This window comes from Microtus oregoni, unplaced genomic scaffold (genome assembly GCF_018167655.1).
Source record: "Microtus oregoni isolate MIOR12 unplaced genomic scaffold, Mior012 000005F_ref0000423, whole genome shotgun sequence".
In the NCBI taxonomy this organism is placed as follows: domain Eukaryota; kingdom Metazoa; phylum Chordata; class Mammalia; order Rodentia; family Cricetidae; genus Microtus; species Microtus oregoni.
Genome location: NW_024543064.1, coordinates 35,484,136 through 35,500,536, shown reverse-complemented (window position 1 = coordinate 35,500,536; position 16,401 = coordinate 35,484,136). Strand labels below are relative to the sequence as shown.

The 16,401-nt window shown below is 46.8% G+C and overlaps 1 protein-coding gene across 2 annotated transcripts; it reads right to left on the bottom strand.

Annotated features, from left to right (window-relative positions):
* Positions 1 to 2,065: 2,065 nt before the first annotated feature.
* Positions 2,066 to 14,472, bottom strand: Lurap1 (leucine rich adaptor protein 1). Of its 2 annotated transcripts, none has more exons than XM_041652897.1 (2): positions 14,121 to 14,472; positions 2,066 to 7,000 (listed from the first exon to the last, which is right to left on the bottom strand). In XM_041652897.1, the coding sequence occupies exons 1-2, from the start codon at positions 14,316 to 14,318 to the stop codon at positions 6,485 to 6,487; spliced, it is 714 nt and encodes a 237-aa protein (XP_041508831.1). In that variant the 5' UTR covers positions 14,319 to 14,472; the 3' UTR covers positions 2,066 to 6,484. The 2 variants fall into 2 exon arrangements, with proteins under 2 accessions (XP_041508831.1, XP_041508832.1); XM_041652898.1 differs by lacking the exon at positions 14,121 to 14,472 and adding an exon at positions 11,434 to 11,505.
* Between the last annotated feature and the right edge of the window lie 1,929 nt (positions 14,473 to 16,401).

Genomic DNA, 16,401 nt, shown 5'->3' with positions numbered 1-16,401 from the left:
CACCATACCCTGCTTTATTTTACTGTTCTGGCCTCGGGCACGCTAGACATGCACTCTCCCTCACACCTGAGCTACATTCCCAGCCCCAATGGATTTTTTTTAAGCTTTATTATTTTAGTACTGGAAAGATGGCTCAGTGATTAAGAGCACTTACTGCCTTTTCAGAGGGCCAGGGCTCAGTTCCCAGCACCCACACAGGACAGCTCACAACCACCCGTATCTCCAGTTCCAGGAGATCTAATTCCTTCCTCCAGTCACCATGGCCACCTGCATACACGTTTCACATACATACAGTCACACAGTGCACACATGTACGCACATTAAATAATTTTTTTAAAAAATTTACTTCTGGGGCTGGAGAGATGGCTCAGAAAGTAAGAGCACTGGCTGCTCTTCCAGAGGTCCTGAGTTCAATTCCCAGCAACCACATGGTGACTGACAACCACCTTGCCAGCAGTACATTGTATGCTTAATAAATAAATCTTTAAAAAAAAAAAAATTTACTTCTGGGCCAGGCAGTGGTGGCGCACGCCTTTAATCCCAGCACTCGGGAGGCAGAGGTAGGTGAATCTCTGTGAGTTCGAGGCCAGCCTGGTCTACAAGAGCTAGTTCCAGGACAACCTCTAAAGCTACAGAGAAACCCTGTCTCGGAAAAAAAAAAAAAAATTTACTTTTGGGGCTGGAGAGATGGCTCAGAGGTTGGGAGCACTGGCTGCTCTTCCGAAGGTCCTGAGTTCAATTCTCAGCAACCACATGATGGCTCACAACCATCTGTATTGAGGTCTGGCGCCCCCTACTGGTGTGTGGGAAGCAGAATGTTGTACACATAATAAATAAATAAATTTAAAAAAATAAAATAAAATAAAAAATTTACTTTTGCCAGACAGTGGGGGCACAGGCCTTTAAGTCCCGCACTTGGGAGGCAGAAGCAGGCAGATCTCTGAGTTCAAGGCCAGCCTGGTCTACAAAGTGAGTTCCAGGACAGCCAGGGCTGTTACACAGGGCTGTTACAGAAAACCCTGTTTAAAAAAAAAAAAATTTAACTTTCATTCTTTTTACTTATGCATAGGTGTGTGTGTTTGTATGTGGGTCTGTGCATGTAAGTGCAGATGAGTGCAGCCATCTGATCCCCTGGAGCTGGAGTTACAGATGATTATGAGCTACTACAGGTGCTAAGAACCAAGCTTGAGTCCTCTGGAAGAGCAGCCAGTGCTCTCAACCACTGAGCCATCTCTCCAGTCCCCCCATGTTTTATATTTTATATAATAAAAAGACTGCAAATAATTGAAAGACATCTACAAGTACAGATCCATACCGGTAAATTTAAAAGAATAGGGGCTGAAGAGATGGGTCAGAGGTTAAGAGCACTGGCTGCTATTCCAGAGGACCCAGGTCCAGTTCCCTGCACCCACATGGCAGCTCACAACCATCTGTAACTCCAGTTCCAGGGGATCTGGCAACATCACACAGATATACATGCAGGCAAAATACCAATACACACAAATAAATAAATTTTAAAGAGCGAGAGAGAATAGCCAGGAGGTGGTAACACACGCCTTCAATCCCAGCATCAGGAATCAGAGACAGGCAGATCTCTGTGAGTTTGAGACTAGCCCGGTCTACAGTGCAAGTTTCAGGAAATCCAGGGCTATACAGAGAAACCCTGTCTCAAAAAACCAAAGAGAGAGAGAGAGAATAAACCAAAACAAATTAAAGGAACACCATTACTACTTCGAAAATGACATGGAAAAAGGCATGGTAGTGGACTCCTAGCGTCGGGAGTCTGAGGCAGGAGGATCCTTGAGCTCCAGGCTAACCTGGACCACACAGTGAGACCCTGTTTGGGTTTTGTTTATTTTTGTAACACCAGGTATCGTGGTGTAGGCCTATAATCCCAGTACTTGGAAGATAGAAGCAAGATCATGAGTTGAGGATCAGCCTTAGCTATATAGTGAGTTGAAGTCCGGTCTTGGCTATGTGAGACTCTCTCAAGAAAAGAAGGGGGTTGGGATGGGGAATGAAAGACACATAAACACCTGTCTTATCATTCTGGTATGAACTTTATTTCAGGGTAGCTAAATGGTCCTGAGCTATGAAGTTTTTCTGTACAGAGTTAGAGCTAATAAATAAAGGTATACTAATAATGTCAGGAAATGATAGTTTTGTAATCCCAGTGAAATAAAAGGATCATCAGTGGATGGCAAAACAACTTGGTTTAAAAGTTGGCGGGAAAGTGTATGGTGCAGGAGTCAGGATATCACCATCTGAAACTGGACGGAGTGTGGGGACTAACATGGGCAGGGAGGAGGAGAGCTTCCAACCAGAAATATCCATACTCCGTGAAATTACTGACAAATAAGTCTTAGATTGTGTTAAGTCATGGAAATATAAGAGCAAGTCATTAGAGAAGTTACTTTACTATCAAAGTACACTATATATACATAATAAACATGTAAAAGCCTACAATCATATTATACACATACACATATATACTTAAAGATACATTTCCAAACATATGTTGACACATTTGAGTGTATGCCTATGTCCAAGAGAAGATTGAGACTGGGATCAGGAACTAAAAAAAGAAAAATATGGATCCAGAATCAGCGATAATTAACCACTAAGGAATAAAAAAACATTTAAAAAGGAGATGTGTGTGAGTCCCAGGGAGAGCCTGGTTTAGTCTGTTGGGAATGTAATTACCTCTGCCTGGAGGAGCAGGCCACAGTGGTCCTGGAAAGGAGAGACTGTCAGGGACCCAGCCTGAAGAAGCCCTCCTCCCACCCAAGTCTGATTCCTTTTCTGAGACTGGCCTCAAACCTTCCTGCCCCAGCCCCCCGAGGGCTCGGATTGCCAACATGTGCCAGCATGCCCAGCCTAACTGGCTGTTAAGCCACTAGAATTTGTGGTAATCCATTACATCAGCAACAGCAAACCAAGACACTGCTGATCTCCTAGGAGAGTAAGAAAAGAGTGGCTGTGAGGGCTTAGTGGGGAGGCACGGATTTCACGGAAGACCTTACAATCACACTGACTTTGATGTGCACCATGACTCATTTGTTACCGATCTGAAATTAGCAAATTTCTATTCAACAATATGTTGGTAACAAGGGGCTGTTTATAGGATTAAGAAACCATGTTTTAAAATGCTTAATGTATAAACCAGGTTAATTTTCTTTTTATGCATTACATTTCCCTGTGGGCCCACACACATTCTTTATTCTTTGAATGGGTGCAATTGAATACTCAGCATGAACCTGGCACCATAACCACAATGCGCTTGTGCTCACTGTAACCACAAATATTTCTAACTGAAACTGCCACTCAGCTTCTTCCATTCAACCTAAGGTTTAGCCTAACCTCCCCCAGCTCCCTTGAAACACAACACCTGACCTCTCCAATGGTCTCGGGTCCCCTGGACAGACCCATCTTCCCCCTCCCAGATTCTGTTTCCCCAGCTACCATCTTGGCATTGAGTTTGGAGATCAGACTTTCACCCTGCTTCCCTTTCTTCTTGTGTCTCTGCATCTCTCACTTCTCTGAGCTCCCAAACGGCTCCTATTTATAGTCATAAAAGTTGACGCTAATAAGACAACCAGGCCTCATCCAGGCAGCCTAGAGGCATGTAGGAAAGACCAGGGATACATTTTCTGTGACTCTTGGATTCTTCAGATGATGAACTAGAGTCTAAAGGTATTAAGACAGGATATCCAAACCCAAGTGTGGTGGCTCACACTTCTAATTACAGCACTCAAGAAGCTGAGGCAGAAGGATTGCCCACAAGTTCCAGGCTAGCTATGTAGTTGAAGATGACTTTGAACCCCTAATCTGTATCCACCTGTCAAGTGCTGGGATTACAGGCCAGGGGTGTGCCACCATACCCAGGTAGGTCTCAGTCTCAGATCTTACAATGAGGAAAATAGTTTTCAGTTCCTTTGGGCATTGGGGTGTTGACTGGGCAGTGTGACTACAGATGGAGCTGTGGGTTTGCAGGCTGGGCAGTGTGACTACAGATGGAGGTGGTTTGCAGGCTGGGCAGTGTGACTACAGATGGAGGTGGTTTGCAGGCTGGGCAGTGTGACTACAGATGGAGGTGGTTTGCAGGCTGGGCAGTGTGACTACAGATGGAGCTGTGGGTTTGCAGGCTGGGCAGTGTGACTATAGATGGAGGTGGTTTGTAGGCTGGGCAGTAGGTTCTCTACCAAGGCCATTGCTACAGTTTCACAACAGGCAGAACTGGGCAAATCTATGCCACCTCTCAAAAGGCTAGATCGAATTTCATTTAAACTTGGAGATTTCACCCAGCAACTCCAGCAATGTTGCATAATGGCCACAAGGAGGCAGGCAACCTCTTCAGCTCCTAAATTTATAGCTGATGAAATGTAACTCAGAAACAGAATACAGTATCTTCAATGAGGAAAGGTGGTTGGTTGTCCAAGGAACACTATAGATGGCTCAGAGTGTGGAATGAGACAAGGCATCTGAAATTCCAGTCTGAGGAAAAGAAAGTAGGAGTCCCAGAACTTTGGGGCACAGTGAGGAAGTCCAGCTACAGTGGAAAAGAATCTGAGGTCACTGTAGACATAGCCATCACTTTGAGGGCATGGGAGGAGAGGTCTATAGATAGGAAAGCCAGAGGCCGAACTGCTGTAGCTATGAAACTATTGAGGTGTTTGGGCTGGGGAGACAGGAGAGAGGGCACAATCAACATGGTTACTTTCCTTTCCCCAAAATGAAATTTCTGGAAAGCAGAAAAAGACTGTTTTGGGGAAGACTCCTCCAACTCAGGAGGGTCCCCTGAACAAAGATCGCCCTTTCCCCTCCAGTATAATCCAGTTTCGGGGCCCTGGAAAGACAGAGCAGCTACCTGGGACTCAAAGGGCTAATCTCCAAGAAGTCACTCTGGTTTCTTTGTTTTTGTTTTATTGGTTTGGGTTTTGGTTTTTGGAGACAGTGTTTTTCTGTGTAGCCCTGGCTGCCTTGGAACTCGCTCTGTAGACCAGGCTAGCCACAAACTCACAGAGATCTGCCTCCCAAATGCTGGGATTAAAGGTATGAGTCACCACCAGCCGGCTCTGATTGCTTTTTGAGACTAGGTCTAACTATGTATATATCTTTGGCCGGCTTGGAATTCATAGAGATCCGCCTGCCTCTGCCTTCTGAGTGCCCAGCTTACTTAGGTATAAATCACGGCATTTGCCACCCCTTCTCTGGGCCTGCCCTTTCCTTGAGGCCCAGAATGGCGATTTCCCTGAATTTCTTCACCAGTGTACTTAGCTAGGGTCTTGGGATCCAGCAGCACCAATTACCCCTCAAGTCCAGGAGTCACAGGCTTGCCCTAAAGTACTTTCCAGTCTATTCCCCGCAATGAGGCCCAGGAACCACAGGGCCTCTGTCTTTTCCTGCCACACCCCCACACTGTAGCTCAAACAAGGGGATTCCTTGTGTTTCAACTTGAGAAAGGCATTCTTATGATCAAATGGTGGAAGCTGGCCAGGATGAGGGAAGGGTGAGCAGAGTCAGAGATAACAAGATCATCCCGCCATCTGAGAGTGTCCCCAGAACCTTGAGAATCCACTCTCCTTATTTCCAAACAACAATGGGACGAGAGGCACATAAAAATGCAGAGGCCGAAAGAAGACACTGAGACGTGAAGACGCTCCAGCTAAACTCCTGGCAGATGGATCTGGAGGTAAGAAACAGGGCCAGGGCCAGACAGGGTCTCCAGGAAAGTGAGCTAAGCAGATTTGAGAGCCGAGGTGGAGGCCTCTGAGTTTCTCACCACCCGGTAAGAATATCATTACAGCACCAAACAGGGGTGAAAACACCATGTTTGAAAAGGAAGAACCTGATAAAAGCAGCACAGACATCTGCAGCAAGAGTGATGTGTTTCCTCTCGCAGGAGGCAATGGCAGGACAACAGGGACTCAGGAACCCTCCATACAGACCTATGACACACCAACCAGGACTGCTATAGAGGAAGCACTCTTCCCTGTACCATGAAAGGAAATGACATCACTCAGCAGACAGCAAAGGGTTCCTCTCCCAACTCCAAAGGCATGGAGGAGAGCCAATCCATGGAGGTTTGGTCCTGAACGCCCTTCCCCAATTCTCCATCTTTTATGAGGCATCCCAGCCTCCCAGGGTTTGGATGAGGAGATTATTTCCCCCATCTCTTCTTCAGTGATGTCCTAGAAGCCCTAATTTCATAAACCTTCACCTCACTGGGGAAGGATGTGGGATACCCTTACATCAGGAGCCACCGGCTAGTTCTCTAGAGTCAATATCTCTATGGAAATAGCTCCAGGGACCCAATAATTGAGGGATAAATGCAAAGGCTCCCCAGGGAGCAGAGAGAGAAGCCAGGCTCCTGTGGTAAGTGATTTCAGTATAGCTTCTGTCTAGTCGGAGGTTGAGGGAAAACTGAGAGAGACTTGGGCCACAAGCTGAAAGAGCCACAAAGCACAAATAGGTAGGGAAGTTGTTACAAGAAGGTCACATCATCCTGGCACTGTCCCCAGAACCAGTGAGCCTCAAAGCCCTGCTTAACATTGTCATCCTCCGATAGCTCAGGTGGTCCACCTTGCAGCTCGTCTCCTGGGAGCTTCCAAGGAGCCGTTAAGCTCCCTAGCTTGGTGGATGTTACGTCCACCTCAGTCTTGGCTTCACTGGGTATAACCTTTGCCCAGTCAATCTCAAGACAGGAAGGCCCAGGGGGTCCTTGTTCATCCAGCTCTTTGGGGGCCACAGTGTCCAAGAAACTGCCAATAGAGACACTATCCAGCCGGTCAGTTGAGCTGGTATCTGGCAGGCTGTCCCAACTGCCCCGCCTTGAGCGGCCTGGGCTTCCACCTGTCAGGCTATACTGGCTGCTGGTGAGACTGCTGCAATGGCTGGTCAGTGTTCCCCGCTCCTCCAACAGCCAACGAACGGCCTCGATGCCCTCGTTCAGGGTCACCAGCTGCTGCAGGATCTTCACGTCGATAGCTCGAAGGTAAGTCTGAAGAAGTGAGAAGAGAAATTAGTTCCCGGTTCTAAGCTGTGAGTTTCCCAGGTGTTTCTCTGGCCTTGCGGTCCAGTCAGCTACGTGTCAATTTTAGTAAACCTGGACAGACAGCCAGGTGGAGGTGGCACACACCTTTAATCCCATCACTTGGGAGGCAGAGACAGATGGATCTCTGTGAGTTCGAGACCAGCCTATTCTACAGAGTGAGTTCTAGGACAGCCAAACCAGGGTTACACAGAGAAACCCTATCTCAAACAAACAAACAAACAATAAATAAATAAATAATATAAATAATAAATAAATAAATAAATTAAATAATAAATAAACAATAAATAAATAAGCAAGCCATCACCCACTTCACAGCCCGGGAGCAAGGGTTCCTGAAATGCTGTCAGGCACGTACTTAAATATTAAAATATGAGGCTCGGGGGCTGCAGACACAGCTCAGTGGGAAGAACACTTGCCTAGCAGGCACTAAGCTCTGGGTTCCTTAGCACCCAGTAAAGTAGGTATAGTGATGTAGTTTTGTAATCCAGGCACTCAGGAGATGGAAGCAGGAGGATCAGAAGTTCTAGGTCATTCTCAGCTATGTCAGCAGTTCAAGACCATCCTGTGCTTCGTGAGACCCTGTTTTAAAATTAATGAAAGAAAATAAAACAAAACTGGTTGTGATGGTCTAGCACCTAAGAAGCAGAGGAAACACTTGGGAGGCAGAGGCAGGCAGCCTGGTTCCAGGACAGCCAGGGCTACACAATGAAACCCTGTCTCAAGAAACAAAACAAAAAATCAAAAAAAAAAATGGACAAAATAAAGAGGCTGAGGTAGGAGGAACAAGAGTTTGAGGCCAGAGGCCAGAGACATGACTCATGGTTAAGCCTTGCAGAGGGCTGGAGCTTGGTTCCATATGAGGTGGCTCATAGCCTCCTCTAAACGACAGCTCCAAAAAATCCCGTCCCGTCTTCTGACCTTGATACAAACATGCATAAACACATGAATAAAAATAAATACTTTTAAAACTTTAAAGGCGTTTGAGGCTAGCGTAAGAACTAGTAAATTGGGGCTGGAGAGATGGCTCAGAGGTTAAGAACACTGCCTGCTCTTCTAAAGGTCCTGAGTTCAATTCCCAGCAACCACATGGTGGCTCACAACCATCTGTAATGAGGTCTGGTGCCCTCTTCTGGCCTGCAGGCATACACGCAAAACAGAATATTGTATACATAATAAATAAATAAATAAACATTAAAAAAAAAGAACTAGTAAATCACTGTCTCTCTTCTTTCTCTTCTCTCGGCATCTCTCTGTCTTTCTCAGTCTCTCTATCCCATTCTCTTCCTTCCTCCATTTCCTTTATCTCAGTAAAACTCTTCACTGAAGAAAAACAAAACAAACACAAAACTAACAAATCCAGAGTTAAGGTTAATGCAGAGTACCTGCTTAGCACGTCCAGTCTCCAACACAACACACACATGCGTGCGAGCGCGCACGCAAACACACACACACACACACACACACACACGAATCCAAAATCCACTCTACTGGGCTTCAAACTTCCTATTCAAGGTAAGCTGTTGGGGTATATTCCGTCATACTGTGAACCCTGAATTTTCATTTGCGCTGATTAAATAAAATTAACCTTGGGTCAGGAGACTGAGTTAGCATCTGGTTGACAGAAAGTAATCACAGAGCATCAGAGGGCATCCAGGAGAGACAGAGAGACACAGGAAGCAGTAGGGAGGGATTTGGAGTGGCCCAGTTTTTTATGGTTTGTCAGAGTGGAAGCATGGGTCTTTTGGAGATACCAGTAAAAAAAGGTTAGGTCGTTGTGACCCAGTCTCTCTGAGTTAAAAGGTTTTCACCCCAGTCTTTGAATCTTGAGTTTTATTTATAAAGAGAATGATAAAGATTTAGTTAAGAGTACCTTTAGCAGTAGCCACAGAGCCTAGTGGGACATCAGGCTGTGGCCTGAGTAGCAGTAACTGTGGAGCTGCAATTGCTGGCTGAAGTAGCAGTAGGTTAAGGCACAGCCACGGTGCCAGAGTTAAACAACAGTAAACTATTCTACCAATCTAGACTCACAAGTGTAACTTAGAAACCAAAGGCTAGCTCTCCTAAGGTGTCAGCTGGGAAACAGTTTGGGCCAAAAGGAGATGGGAACTAAGGAATCAAGAGGGTGCTAACTTGGTTCGCTTGGTGACAAGGCCCAATGGGGAGAAGGGCTAGGTAGAGCTCAGGGTCAGAATCCCAATGCTGGGGATTTGGGGCCTTTAGTTTCCCTTTAGTCTTCCAGAAGTGTGAACTACAGTGTAACCTCCAGAGGTCCCTCCCACCTCAAGTGTACTGAGTTAACCTTTCTCAAGCACAAGTCTGAACCTGCCTCTACGCTTTGCAGTGTTCAGAAAGAATAAACATATCAGTAGATGCCTGTTATATTATGACCCTTGTCCATCTCTCCTGAGTCCTGGTATATTATTGCTTGTAAACTTAGATTTATTTAGTTTAACATTTTTTAAATATTTATTTTGTTCTGTCTGCATGTATGTCTGCATGCCAGACCAGAAGAGGGCACCAGATCTCATTACAGATGGGTGTGAGCCACCATGTGGTTGCTGGGAATTGAACTCAGGAACTCTGGAAGAGCAGTCAGTGCCCTTAACCATTGAGCCATCTCTCCAACACTTATTTAAACTTTTAACCAAATTAATACATTCATATAGAAATAGGCCTGGTGGCACAAATTTGTAATCCCAGCTAATGAAGAGGTGAAGGCAGGATTGCAAATTCAAGCACATTCCAGATAATTGTTTTGTCTCATAATAAAAAGATATTTTAGTCAGCTGGTGGTGGCTCACACCTTTAATACCAGCTCTTGGGAGGCATAGACAGGTGGATCTCAGTAAGTTCGAGTTCAGCCTGATCTACAAAGCGAGTTCCAGGACAGCCAGGACTGTTAAACAGAAAAACCCTATCTCAGCCTCTGCCTCCCAAGTGCTGGGATTAAAGGCATGTGTCACCACCATCCGGCTATGCTAAGGAGAAAAAAAAAAGATATTTTTAAAAAGGACTTGGAGGGCCAGCAAGATGACTTAGCAGAGCACCTGCCTCTGCCTCCCCAGTGCTAGGATTAAAGGCGTATGCCACAATGAATGGCTTCACTTCTTGAAGACCAGGGTTCGATTCCCAGCACCCACGTGGTAAGCTAATAACGATCCTTAACTCCAGTTCCAGGGGATATGAAGCCCTCTTATGACCTCTGCAGGCATCAGTCACGCATGTAGTCCACACATACACATAAACATTGAAAACACTCGAACACAGAAGAAAAGTAATAAAGCTATATATTTTTCATTCCGTGTGGCAAATGGTAGAGAAAACAATGCTTCAGAGGCTTGTGAGTACCTGGAGAGCCTTAACACAAACCTAGACAAGAGACATGAGCTTGAGAGACATGGACTTGACCAGTGGGGAGAAGCATTCCAGCCAGAGGATGTACTGTCCTCTGATTCTAAATGGAGGACATTTGATACCACATCACTCCAGGTCAGCTCTTCTGGGTGGCAGGCCCAGCAGCATGTTTTTTCTTGAACTTCTGATCCTGCTGCCTCACCTGTGTGCTAGGATTACAGCCATGTCACACCGCACCCAGTTTTTATGTAGTTCTTAGGATTCCACTCAGGGCTTTTTGCATACAAGGCAAGCAAGCACTCTCCATGCCTAGCTCCCCACAGCATTTCTCTTCCTGCACAAGCCCCAGTCTGTCTCCTCCTTCCCCATCCCAGGTCATCAGCTCCCTCAGAGCAGTTCCCGCCCAACTCATTGCAGGTTTTCTGCCTAAGGTTGCACCGAGCACCTGTCGTTCAGCTCTGTGATTCTCAAGGGGCTGAGTTTACTGTGTTGCTTAGGAAACCAACAGGAGCACCAGATTCTTTAATCCTGCGACAGTGGGATTCCCTGACTGTGACAACATCATCCCCCCAGAATAGAAGCAAAAGGCTTTCTCACCAGAAAAAGAAACACTCATTTCATGCCATCTCTTTGGAAACAGAGCAGAAGATAAATAGAGGCCACCCAACGCTTTCCCCTGGAGGCTCCCTTCTCCTCCCCCTATGTAGATCAGATTCTGCCCAGCCCAGGTGTCCTGGGCAGGGCTCCCTCTTTGCTCAACCCAAATTAGGTCTCAGGTTAAAAGCCTGAAGACCCATTTCTAGATCCCTGGTAACTGACTGTTGGGATTAACTATTGTGACTAAAATAAAAGTCCTTAACAGTTGTCTAGTTCCACAATTACTCCCTTATTTCCTCCATCAAAGGACAAAAAACCATAAGGACAAGGAAGAGACAGGACCCTTCTTAAGACCACACAATACATCAGAAGTGGAGACAAGGTTTGAACTCATGCCTTTCCCCCATCCTTGACTAATGTTTTCTCACCAACTGCGCGTGGAGGTGGCTTCTCATAGCAACACCTCTTTGGGTAGACGGAGGGGTTGCCATTGCTTGCCATTCCCACACATCTCAGCCTGGCTCTTCCCTCACTCAGCTTCAGACTAGGGAACTACAGGAGAGTAGAAAGCTAAAAGTAGCACTGACCTTGGCCTGAAGGGCAAGCCTCTGCTCCTACTGAGGAGAGCAGAGAGAGGGGGCAAGTGAAGGACAGACCTTAGATGGCTTTGGTCAGTTCAGCCTTCCTGGCCTCAAATCTCCTGCTCCGCCCTTGTGCTTCAGTAAACCGTGGTTAGAACAGAATACAGGAAGAAATCAGTGCTCTCCCGGCCTGAGGAGGAAGAGAGGAGCCTGACATGGATCTTTTCCCTCTTCCAGTCTCCAAAACACTGTCCATGGGAAGCCTCAGACCCTAGATCAGATAGACCAAAAGTTAAAGCAAGGAATTAAGGAACTGGAGAGATGGCTCAGAGGTTAAGAGCACTGATTGCTTTTCCAGTGGTCCTGAGTTCAATTCCCAGCAACCAAATGGTGACTCACAACCGCCTATAATGAGATCTGGTGCCCTCTCGGGCAAACATGCAGACAGAACACTGTCAATAACAAATAAATAATGCCGGACGGTGGTAGCACACGCCTTTAATCGTGCACTCGGGAGGCAGAGGCAGGCGAATCTCTGGGAGTTCGAGGCCAGCCTGATCTACAAGAGCTAGTTCCGGGACAGGCACCAAAGCTACAGAGAAACCCTGTCTTGAAAAAAAAAAAACCCAAATAAATAAATATTAAAAAAAAACAAATATACTTCCCTAGAGTTTCTAAAGAATGAGAGTCAGAGGTTAGGCCTGCCTCCAGATTTCCTGCATGAGAAGCAAGCCCACGAACATTTGAAACTTTTCTCATTTCAATGACGTGAAATGTGTTTAAAGTGTCGGCACAAAACAGGTTTTCATGATCAATGTGGTCAAATGATCTGGGCTCAAATCTTGACTTTATGAGTGACCGTGGGCAACTACTTCAGTTCATATATAAAATAGCGCTCCTCTAGCTGAGCACGAGGGGGTAGCGAGGAGGAAGAGTGGTACAGCTCAGCTGCACAGCACTCGCCCTGTGTGTGCAAAGCCCTAGGTTCAGCACCTCAAGGGGGGGATGGCACAGGAGAGACAGCTTAGAAGTCAGGAGCGCTGGTTCTTGCAGAGGATCCAGGTTAGGTTCCCAGCACCCACACAGTGGCTCAGAACCATCCGTAACTCCAATTCCAAGGGATTTGATGCTCTCTAACCTTCATGGGCAACAGGCATGCACGTGCTACACACACATTCACGCAGGCAAATATTCCTACACATAAATTTTCTTAAATTTCTTTAAAGAGAAAAATATCATGTATCACGCTGGGCACTGATACATGGCTTATATTCCCAGTATAATTTAATTTCTAGCTGGGTATGGTGGCACATGCTCATAATCCCGGCACTCAAGAGACTGAGTGAGACATGAGGAATATGTGTTTGGGGGTCAGCCTGAGCTCAAAACACCGAAACAAAACAACGTAGTTTTCAAAGGACAAAGTAGGTAGGCTTTCGCTATGCCTTGAACAGTTTGCATTCAGAGGTAAGTACAGTCAGCCCTGCTCTGGAGAATTTGGCATTCAACTACAACCTTCAAGACCAAGCACACACTTGGCCTTCATATTCTGCCCCCTGGGATCCTCTCTGATCCTCATCCCAGGAGGCTCTCTTAGCATAGAACGAGAGCCCTGGGCTGGCCTTAGAAGTAGACCGTGTCTCTCCTTCCACCCATCCAGATCTGCTCGACACAAGGTTGGGCACACAGTGGGGCCCCAGGAAGACCTATTAACTGGCACCGTCACAGCTTCTGGTTCTGAGCCCAGGAGGAGCCGGCAATTCCTCAGTTCCCCAGAACTGGCTGCAGAGTGGCGGCAGGTGTAATTCATCTGTTTCACCGGAACCAGGGCCCTGGGGGAGCCCGCTGGGGCCCAGCTGCCCTTTTGGCTCAGAATCTGGACCAACAGCTCCAGGGAAGGCGGGGTGCTGCTGTTTCCTCCCCTCCCCCCAGGAGTCTGAAAGGAGACTGAATCCCGGGTGAAGGACCAACTCGAACTGTGTGTTGCTACTCTGTTGCTGACTCTGTTAAGGTCTTTGAATGTTTAATACCATGCTGGTGGGATGCTGAGGAAAGAGACATGTTTTTAGTGTGCCCCTAAAGCAGGCAGTTTCAAAACACCCTGGGGCCTTAGGAATGAAACCTTTCCCCAGTTTGCCAAAGGAGTGGATAGAAAACAGTTGTCTTATAATGGGGTATTAGGAAATTGACGGCCCCGAATGCCGATGGGAAGAATTTGCACTGAACTAAGTTTTTTGTACTACTTAGCCCTGGCCTCCCTCCTCCCGATTATTGGGCAGGGAAAAGTTCCAAGAGCTGTGCCTCCTACACCAGTTCCCAGGCACTCTCAACCCTTCACTCACCCTTGGGAGTGAGAGGTCATGCAATGAGACGTCACTTCTCTCCACTTTCAACCTAGGGTATATGGATTGATCTAGGAGGGACCCTCCTCCCTCTTCTGTAGCCTAACTCCAGGAACCTGAGCCTATCCCTACAAATGGCCTTATGCTGAGGACCCCGTCCCTGTCCCCGTGGCCTATAGCACCCACACTCACCAGCTCCATCCTCAGCGCCATGATCTTGTCCCCCAGGCTGTGGCCGGTGCTGGGTGCCCCAGGGAGCAGCAGGTCCCCAGAGGTTCCCAGCTCCCACTCGCCTCGCAGCCCGCGGAGCAGCCCTTCCGGGGTCTTCCTGCCCACCTTGCCCTCCACGTCCCGCAAGTCAGGCGTCTGGGACTCTGCAGTCCCCTCCATGTGGGCCCAAGCCAAAATAGGGCTGGGCGACCAGACGCGGAGGTCCAGTTCCCTAGGGTCCTCCCTTCTCTGCCGCGAACGCGGAGCGAAACCGGTGGGTCCCCGCCTGCGCCGCGCTGGGGGCAGGAGGAGGGCGCCGTAACGCTCAGAAAAGCCGCGCAGTCGGGTAGAGAAAGATAACCGAGTGTTGCGCACACAACTTCTAGCCGTGGATGGCATGCGACTGGATTTGGAACTGAAGACCTCAAAGGAAGCTCAGTGCCTTCTCATTACGTTGACGCCAGCTAAACGCACAGCAGACAGCTAAAAAGATGTTTGCTGAATGAAAAGTACACAGCCTCAGTCAGAATTAAAAGGACTGCAGAGGGTTTGGAAGTCTTTCTGCTAATAACTGTGTCGGTTACAGGAGTTAGAATATAGCTGCCCAGCTCACAGACACCTCCCAGTGCTCAGAAATCAGACTGAAGGAGTAATAGAAGGGCAATTCCCCTGGCCATTGAAAAGAAACCATTATTAAAATTCAAGGGATCCCCCCACGGTCACGGTCTTGCTCTTGCGCTTACAGGGTCTTGCAAAAAAAAAAAAAAAAAAAAAAAAAAAAAAAAAAAGAGGTGCTTCTTAAACTTAACTAAATATGGGTCATCTGAAGACCTCTTGAAGTTAGGGCCTTAGATACTGCATTGCCCTTTTTTGAGGGGAGTGAGGGGCAGAAAGGTTCTTGCTGGTTCTATCTGGCCTGGAACTTGCTATGTAAGGTAGGTGACCTTGAAACTCACAGAGACGTACTTACCACTGCCTCAACAGTACAGGGATTAAAGTCCTATTCAAAAGATTTATTTTCTATTTTACTTAGATGTACATGTTCGCATAAGTTGAGTATATGCACAGGAGTACAGGTGCCTAGAGGCCACAGCAGGGCATCGGATCAGATCCCTGGGAATTGGATTTAGCAGTTGTGAGCTGTGCAAAACGGGTGCTGGGAACTGAACCGAGGTCCTCTCTCAGAGCGGTTATGTGTTATTACCTGCTGAGCCATCTCCAGCCCCAAGAGTCCGCATTTCTAGGATGCTACAGGGGATGGCATGCTCCTGCTCTGAGGACCACACTGAGTAGTAACAAGGGTATATTTATAAGCTGTTTGGACTTAATTCTACAGGTAAGGAGTGGCCATGAAAAACTGTTTTGTCCCAGCATTACGGGAATATTTACAATGAAATGCGCCCCTTCCCTCTGCTCTTTCAGACCTGGGGGCTCACTTCCCAAAGGCAGCCCACTCTCAGTTTGTCGTTTGTAGTGTGTGTGTGCTTAACTACTGATAATTCTAGATTCTACTTATTAATTTCCTACATGTATGTGTCTTTGTGTGGAAATATACACATAAGTACAGATTCCCCCTGAGGTCAGAAGAGGGCCTTGGATCCCCTGGAGTTGTAGTTACTGTCAATAGTGAGCCATCCAATACAGGTGTTGGTAACTGAATTTAGGTCCTACTGTAAGAGCAATCTGTACTCTTAACTGCTAAGCCGTCTCTCTGGTTCAACCATCCATAATTCTAAACTATCTTCTACCACTCATTCTACATTTATTTATTATTATTATTTTGGTTTTACACAGGGTTTCTCTGTGTATCACTGACTGTCCTGCAACTCACTTTGTAGACTAGGCTGGCCTCAAACTCAGAAATCGGCCTGCCTCTGTCCCCCAAGTGCTGGGATCAAAGGTGTGCAACCCCATTTGGCTAAATTTAAGTATTATATACTGACTTCTTATGAATATATGGATTTCTTTTTGAGGCCTTGAACTCAATGATCTGTCTGCTTATGCCTCCCTAGTGCTCAGATTAAAGATTTATGCCACTGAACCAGGCTCAAATATACGGACTTACTTTCTTTGAGACACAGTCTCATATGGCCCAGGTTGCAGAGCTGAGGAGGACCTTGAACTTGATCCTGCCTGTTACTTCCAGGTGTCAGGAATCACGAGTATATACCATCATAACTCACCTCTTCTTAGTATTACTTGACCCATGATTTTTGTGGAGGCTTAAATAAGAATGATCCCCATAGGTTCATATATTTGAAAT